This window comes from Vitis riparia, chromosome 6 (assembly GCF_004353265.1).
Source record: "Vitis riparia cultivar Riparia Gloire de Montpellier isolate 1030 chromosome 6, EGFV_Vit.rip_1.0, whole genome shotgun sequence".
Classification (NCBI taxonomy): domain Eukaryota; kingdom Viridiplantae; phylum Streptophyta; class Magnoliopsida; order Vitales; family Vitaceae; genus Vitis; species Vitis riparia.
The window spans coordinates 21376194-21385179 of NC_048436.1; the positions used below are offsets into that span (position 1 = coordinate 21376194).

The following is an 8986-nucleotide window of genomic DNA, read 5'->3' on the forward strand; positions in this document are numbered from 1 at the left end:
TTGCCGGTTACAATCCGGCATCAAAATAATTAACTTAAAAGAGAGTATATGTATCTGCTTCCAACTGTATTACACTAAATGCATTCACTGAATAAAGAAGACAGTGGAATGTATACAACTGCGGTTTATTACATAAGAAAAAACCTTCGATTTAACTGTTATATACAGCAACCTACATTCCTTTTTTCCTTTTTTTTTTGTTTTTGGTATTTGTGTAATTGTAGCGAGCAGTTCACGAAGAACAGGAAAGCATGCACACACCTGGCCGATAAGCCCAAGCTGGGGGCAACCGAGCGTATTTCTCCATTCCTGGTTGCTCGTCATATGGGCGTTCCATAATTTTCAGTATCCTGCGAACCACTCCAAAATCACCTTGTTCAGCCGCATCTATGGCACTTTGGCATAGATAGTTCCTGAGAACGTATTTGGGATTAACAGAATTCATTGAGGCCTTCCTCTCCTCATCTGAAATTCCACTAGCAGCCAACTGCAGAAAAAGAAAGGAGATTGTCAGACATAATTGAAGTTGTGAAGAAAATGATACCGTTTCCTTCTGCTTGTTTCAACAGAATGAAATTAACAAAGAGCATACCAATGTGAATGAATGCATCATTATTCATTAAGAACCAAGTGCACTATGAAGAAAAAATGTGCAGAATAAGATTATACAGGCAATGCAGAGTGAGCTGTGAAGAAGATAGAGTAGAGGAGAGAATTTAGAATCTTATGATTAACTGAGGTCGAGTGATTGTCACATTTCAAATCTTCTTCTATTTTTTTCCACCATATCAAACAGTAGGAGCATGAGAAAAAGCCAGTTCCCTTCCTATTGGAAAGGGAGTGTCAGCGAGTGATCATCACACAGCAAAGAGCATAGTAATGAGTACCTCCTGAATGTAGGATTGCACCCAGCTAATCCAAGACTCCTTGCGTTCCTTGCCGATGTCTAACAGAACAGCTTTCAGTGGAGTTAACAACTCGTCTTGTGGAATCGTTGGATCAGCTTTAATGTTGGAAAGCAAGCGAAAGAAATTTGTATAATCGACTTTATCAACAGCCATATTGTTAAGAAGTTTGCTGATCAACTGTTTATTATACTTTGGCAGGCCAAGTTTTCTGGTCATTATAGCTTGATACTCATCCATAAATTTGGTTCCATATCTGTAATAAGACAAGGGCATAAAACCATTAATTAAAAACCAACTATTGAGACTTTTCTGTCGGGAAGAAAGGTTTATCAAAAAAACCAACTAATCAAACTTTTCAGTCGGAAAGAAAAGTTGACAAGTTACAAATACCTTTCCATGGCATAGTTTGCCTCCTTATCATTTATCAACTCAGCAGACACTAGGGTTGATGTGAACTGAGCTATATTCCATAAACCAATATCAGGTTGATTTGCAAAACAGTATCTTCGACCTGGAAGATCTGTGGTATTTGGAGTGTAACTGGGATCAAAAGCATCCAAAAACCCAAATGGACCATAGTCGATGGTGAGACCCAACACACTCATGTTGTCAGTGTTCAACACGCCATGGGTGAAACCAACCCCCTGCCAGCTTGCAACTAAGGAAGCAGTACGTTCAGCCACCTCCACCGACCAAGCTGACACAATTCACCCATTTGAAACCAAAAAAGACAAAAACAAAAATGTTTCAGATATTATTTCATTTGAAAATTGCCAAAATCATCATGTTCAGAAATCTGTAATGAAGAAGGGGGGGGAGGGGAGGAGGGGAGGAAAACTAATCTACCTTCTGCTTTAGAAATATATGCTACATTTAGAGGCAGGCATGAAGTTAACACAATAAAATGGACTATTAGATATTGTCTATGAGCCAGGTCCAGCTTTCCATGTATGCAACATGAACCTTTTTATCGGCCTCAATACTGAATCTTATTAACCCCTCATGTCCAGGAAGGAAATGGATAGATAGCGCAGCAGAATATGATCCACTTACTCATAAGCTCAGTATCTCATAATTCAAAAGAAAGACAACCAACAAGTTGTAATGAGGAAAGGAACTCAATTGCGTGCCAAAGAGTAGAATTATGCTCATATAGAAGGGGCTACCATCTGGCATTCTCACCACCCATCCCACATAGGTGTCTAGTATGGACCCAAGTGGATGTTCTGACAATAATTTTACAACTGTTGCAGAAGCCCAAAGGAGAGCAAAGGATTGTAGTTATAAACTTGCACATGCTAAAATGTAACAATAGACCTACTCCACTGTCACTAAATTTATATCCACCCAGCAATGTGACTGCTCATATTATTATCCACTCAACACACAAACTAGACTCGTAATTCATGCAACTTGTGCCATTAAAGTTCTATATTCAAAGTACTCACCAGCATACTTGTTTGAAGTTAAGTCCACAATTGATTCATCTTGTTCTCCTGTGCTGAAAGATAAACCCTCACTCCTGGTCATGTTCTCGATATGAGGGAAGTGATGCCTAATAGTGTAGTCTGCCAAAGCACGAACAATGCCAAGATCCTCCTTCCCTCTAGCAGCATGTATTTGGTAAGAACCAAATCGCAAAAAGGATTGAGCAACTCTACAAACAATTGCACCAGGTTCTTCCTTTGGATTGCCACTGTACATGAGCAAATAAAAATGAAGTTAAATAATTATTTTAATCTATCACTATCCCCCAATTCCTGGATATCCCATCCCATTAAAAACCTACTGGATATTCCAGTTAATCAACGAACAGGAATATTCAGAAGTTCCTGATACCAAGCTTATCATCCCTGTTTAAGCACCAATTTAGGTCCTGCTACCATAGATAATGGAACTCAAAATTCCCCTTTCAAATAAGATGATTTAAGCACTGGAAATTTTTTAGTTCATCAAATAAAATGTAAAATTAGTCCCAAACAAAGTGCTGCTGCCCAAGAACGTACTCATAAAACATGTCCCGGGTGACATATTTCCCAGTAGTCACAAGACAAAGTGCACGTGTTGTTGGAATTCCAAGGCTGTGCATTGCTTCGCTACAAAGGAATTCTCGAATGCTACTTCGTAAAACTGCAAGGCCATCTGCAAACCGGCTGTATGGAGTCCTACCAGCACCTTTCAGCTGCAATTCCCATCGTTCGGACTTGGAATTCAGAAGCTCTCCTAGTGTTATGGCCCGACCATCACCTAACTGACCAGCCCACATGCCAAATTGATGACCTCCATAGCATTGAGCATAGGGCAACCTGCAAGAGCAAAAAAGTGATGAATGCTGAATAAGGCATCATTCTTTAAGGATCTGATTGGAACAAAAACTTTAGGAAGCAGACTTACCCTCCCACAAGAAGGGATGCCCCAGAAAAAATTAGTGGGAAATCTGGGCGTTCAAATCTGAAAATCCAAACAACGCTTCCATAGTTAGATCCAGAGATAATGAGATACCAAATACAAAGAAAGAAACGGATATGTTAAAGATCCATAGAAATAAAATACAGAAGCTTGTGAAATAGACAAGGACTTCAAGGAAGTATTGCAAATCAAATGCTCCCAAATAGTAAAATAAATTTCAGATCCAACTTCATATCACTGATGGGGATTATATTCTAATTAGAGGCAAAAGTGGCAGGTTTCATTTTCTGCGACAAGATATAATAAGCAAAACTGGTATTAGTTCATCAGTAATTTGCATAAACCTTAGTATGCTTTGTGGCGATTAGCCTTTTCTAATGCATATCTTGTTTACTTATCAAAAAAAAAAAAAAGTAATTTGCATAAACCTTATTTAAGGTCCAAACATGGGAATTGCAGTCAATTGAAGGATTCCAAATAATTCACAAATGCAAGATGGTTAACTTAATTCCCAGTTCAAACAAGTAGAAATACTTTGATAGTTTTTAGTTTGTTCACCCTATCATATATAGCAACATTTGACCAGCCAGAAAGTCCAATAAGGAGCATTACTCACTCTTTAGGATCCAAATCAAGCAACTCAGCAACTGATTCTGACCATGCAACAAGCTGAGGATTCTCCACTTCAGCTGATGGGGATATTTTTGTATAACAAGCATGCAATACCTACCAATATAACATGGACACCCAATAAGTCAACTGAAACTTGAAAATCATCAAATAAGCCACCAGGGAATCACCCATATGAGACAAAAAGTTAAACAACAGAAGATTATTTTATTCAGCTCTCAAACCTAGCAAAATGAATGTGCGGTCCAGGTATTCCAATTTTAAGGGCTATCTATACCATCATTTTTTTTTTTTGATCAATAAGTATAAGATTGTATTGCAAAGAGGCGCTAAAGAAGCGACCCACCAAATTACACTATAAAGGGACTTACCCCCTTACAAAAGGGCCCAAACATCAAAGGACAAGGTAGAACAAAAAAACCCCTCCCTTAACGCATACACACCCAATCTATATAATCTATTAAGGTCGAAGGACCATCTTTTATCCACACTTTGGATTCCGACCACAAAAAATACACAAAAGATGCTTTCAGCCTTTGAATGGACAGCTCACTATCCTCAAAAGCAATTGAATTTCTAGCCTTCCAAATAACCCAAAACAAGTATAACGGTCCCAATTGCCACGCCACCTTCCTTTTCTTTCCCACAAAAGACCCCCTCCACCCTAAAAGGGTTTCCTTGACCGACTGGGGGAAAACCCACGAAACACCAAAAAAGGAAAGGAACACCAAAAAGGGCTATCTATACCATCATGTTTGATGATAAGGGTACTTCAAAAGATAGGATTTGATCCTAAGACCCCTTTTCCAAATGATTAAAAAAATTTGTTTGGAGCTTGTGCCCAAGAAGTATAACAAACAAGGAAAAAGATAATACGAAGATAATCTCACTGAAGGTCAAACTAAAAAATCAAGGCTCCCAATAACTACTTATGCCTCCAAAAAGAAACAAAAGGGGGATCACTTATAATGTCGTTTATACACCATCAATTGTAAAATTTTAATGCATGGACAAGATGTTGAATAATTCGTATATAATCTACATATATTATCTACTTATGGCTTATGCTAAGACCCCTTGAGTTCAGCTGCATGGCCCACTCAAATTACCAACTATAGCCCATCCTGTTGCAACTTGTTAAAGAATTAAATTATAAAATAGCACATACAAATTTACAACATCGCTCACATGAACTCATGAACATAAGACAGTGTATAAATGCCCGAGTCCACCAAATATCTCGTGTTTATAGGCAAAATCATTTTTTTTTAGAAACAGCAAAAGAAACCCTCCCCCAACAATGCCAGCCCGAACCTCCATTCTCAAATTTTCACCACTGCCAGTAACTCCTCAACATTTGCCCCTACTAGTAATTACTTATGCTATATAGTGTGTCAGTGACAAATAAACTTCTCGAGGAAAAAAAAATTCACAAATAATCCAAAATCCAATAGATACCGACGACAAAATCAAAGCATGCACATCAAATGTGAATAAGCACTCCCACAAACACATCTAACTGTGTCTACAGTTAACCGTATCATTTTTCAATTGCACCTGCCTCTTTTATTCATTAATTAAGCTTTGCAGTGATAATTCAAAGAACAGTTAATATTCAACAAGCAATGAACAAAAACCAAATGCCCATTGACTCGCGTGGCATTCCCTTCTCCACATCATTTAATCCATCCAATCGTAAACTCACAAAGAAATATCGACCAAACAAATCCAAATTCAATCCGTACTTAACAAAAACCTCAACGCATAAAAATCAAATGCGAACCTGCCGCGGAATCGGATCGGTCCTCGGATCACCAGGCAACTCATGAACAAACGAATGGTCCCAATTCAGATCCTCAAGCCTCAACAAAACCCTATTCTCGCTCCCCAGCCTCTGATTCCTCAGCCCGTCCGCCAAAGACTCCACCGTCGGGGCAGCATCGGCCGAAGGCGACGCCTCCATGGATCTGGAGGGGGAGAAAGCAGATTCCGACGAAACACCGGGGCGGAAATGAAAAGAACGGGAAAGTTTGGAGCAAAGGGAGGGACGGGAGCGGAAAAAAGGAGAAAAAATGGGGCAGGAGGAATAAGAGAAGCGGAGGTTGCGGGAGGAGAGGCGGAGGAAGGCGGTGGCGGTGACGGTGGAGGGTTTTAGTGGAAGTGAGGCAGATGATAAATGGGATAGCATAGCTTGACTCGTCTCCCTTTTTTTCCCTTTTTTTTGCCCTTTTTTCCTCTCCCTCGTTTTGCCTATCAATTTGTACGACGCATTAACAAACAAATTCGGTCATTTTCACGTTCCCCAACATTTTGCGATTTGATGCTTCTTTTTCAAGTCATAGTTTGTGGGATTTTCATATGGTTTATTTTATTATAGAAAATATAAAAAATAAAAATCAAATATATCAAAAATAGTTAAAAATTTTGGCTTTAATTAGAATGTGTAAAGCTAAAATTCACATTATAAAAATTTTATTAGATATAAATAAATTATAACACAAACTAAAATAAAAATTTTTAGACAAAATTAAAAACCCACAACTGTTTTCGAAAATAGTTTTATATTTTTATAAAACAAAAAAAAATAGAAAACACATTTAACAACTAAAAACTTATTTTCTCTTGGTGGTTCTCAATAACAAAAAACATACATTTTCATAAAACATTTTTTACTTGTTTTTTAAGAGCTACATAAATATGTATAATAATTAAAAATAAAACTTTAAACGTGAAAATTATTTTTAAAACATGTTTAAAATACTAAAAACAAGTTAAAAACATTTCAGATTTCAAAACAAACTCTTATTTTACAAAACGTTGAAAAATAATTTTCAAATACCATTTTTTATAATTGTTTTACAAAACATTTACCAGACAAGATCTATATCTTCTTGATTTTCATAATAAGTTTTTTTTTTAAATCATAAATTCTTTAAATAAAATTAGTCAAATAAAAATAGAAACTCCTATTAAATTTTTAAAAATTATAATTTGTTATAAATTTTATCATATTTTTTGGGTCCAAATATTTGGAAATCAAGCGTAATCAACCATAAGGCTTGTGAATTTTAAAAATATAATAAAACATTTTTAATGGGAAATTAATATTGAATTGTTTTTTTTTTAGGTTTTTGGAAAATAAAAAAATTAATTGATTTTAATTATATATATATTTAAAATATTTTTAAAATACAATCAAATATGAAAAATTAATTTTTTTAACATTTTTTTCTTAATACTTACTGAAAACCAAATATAATCAAAACTATTATTGTCTTGTAGGTTTTCTTTTTAATATACTTCTTATTTTCTTTTTCTATAATTTAAAAAATAATAGTAACTTTTATGTAAATTATACAAAATTTTAAATATTATATTAAAATATATATAATGATTTTTTAAAAATAGTTCAAAATAAGGAGATATTCAAAATTTTAAAAATAAAAAATAAAATAATATATAAAAATATAAGATAAATTTATATTGTCTAAGGGTTTCATATAGAAGTTTGTACTTCAATTTTAAAATCTATATTAATGTGATGGTGTATCACATAAGAATGGGACCAAAGAGGCGTCATCCCAAAATCCTTTGGAAATATAATAACATTTGTCTTTGTAATAATAATTATTGATGCCATGGTTATTACAATTGATGAGATAATCATAAGTTTCTCGTATCTATTATGTGACACATTGCATGTAAGCACGGTGGCATGGCATCCAAAGAATAACATCAATAATGGCCCTAATAGTGGCATAATAATGGGAAAAGAATAGAGGGTTTATTTAACAATAATTTTTAGAAGGTAGGTTTCGAAAATAACTTTTAAACACAAATCAAACAATTCTCTCAATCATGGCCCTTGTGGATCGGATCATCCATATAATATACAAAAATAAGCTTCCGATATTTAATATTTTTTTATTTTAATAAGATCTCAATTTTAGAGGCAGTTTTATTAGATATCTTACAATTATAATATTTGTTTATTTTTTCGATCAAGTTCCTCCACCATCACAAATCTCAATTAGATTCAGGCATGATACACTTCAAATGTTTTTTTTTTCTTTTTGGAAAATACAAGAGTTAAACAATCAATCTATTGATATTGAAAGACCCAAAAAATTATTCCCATGTATCATTTATGGGTCAAATGGAATTCTTACATCTAAATGGGAGACACGAATTTTAAATAAGAGAATACTAATGATTTGGGTTATAAAATTAATCGATGGAAACGATTTTAAAAAGTAGTTTTTGGAAATAAAATTTACATGCATTTTTTAATTATATAATTTTTTTTTTTTTACAAAAGTAAAGTTTGGCTTGAAATCTCAAATACAAAAAACGGTTTCATTGTATTACCTTTTATGAAGTATAAAATATAAAAAAATTTAATATAGTGTCCATCTCGTAAAAAGTTAAAAACAACTTAAATTTATTATAAAAAAATATTATATTTTTAATACAAATGTTTAAAAACGTATTTTTAGTTGAGGAAAAATGCAAGAAATAAAAAAGTATATAAAAGGAAAAAAAATTAAATCACTAAATTATTTTTATGTACTACTATTTCATATTTTATTTTCACATAATTAAATATTTTAGATAATAATTAAATATTTTAATAATACATTAAATTTTTAATAATTTGAATTATGTTTGATTTTTTATTTTATATTTTTAACAATAAAATCAAATATAAGAAAATCATTTTTCTAATATTTTTTTCTTTATCTGAAATTTTATGAGAACCCACATTATATATGATAAATATAAAATATTTTATTTGATAGATTATGAAAATAAGTTGATAATTTACATATAAAAGATTAGGAAATGATTTTCCTCTATTTGTCTCTTCAAAAGATTATCATATTAGCTGATTTTATTTAATTACATCCTATTAAAATATTAATTGATGCTAATATAAAGTAATAATTTATTTTATGCACCCTAAGTAAATAAAAAAATGAAATAAAATTATATTTAGAACACTTTAATGATCGAAACGCCACAACTACCCAAAGCAGCGT

The 8986-nt window shown here is 33.4% G+C and overlaps 1 protein-coding gene across 1 annotated transcript; it reads right to left on the reverse strand.

Moving 5' to 3' along the window:
- Nucleotides 1-29: 29 nt before the first annotated feature.
- On the reverse strand, nucleotides 30-6174 carry LOC117915964 (protein adenylyltransferase SelO). Its single transcript, XM_034831739.1, has 8 exons — nucleotides 5731-6174; nucleotides 3934-4043; nucleotides 3303-3359; nucleotides 2915-3214; nucleotides 2357-2604; nucleotides 1299-1605; nucleotides 888-1161; nucleotides 30-487 (listed from the first exon to the last, which is right to left on the reverse strand). The coding sequence occupies exons 1-8, from the start codon at nucleotides 6133-6135 to the stop codon at nucleotides 233-235; spliced, it is 1956 nt and encodes a 651-aa protein (XP_034687630.1). The 5' UTR covers nucleotides 6136-6174; the 3' UTR covers nucleotides 30-232.
- Nucleotides 6175-8986: the final 2812 nt, after the last annotated feature.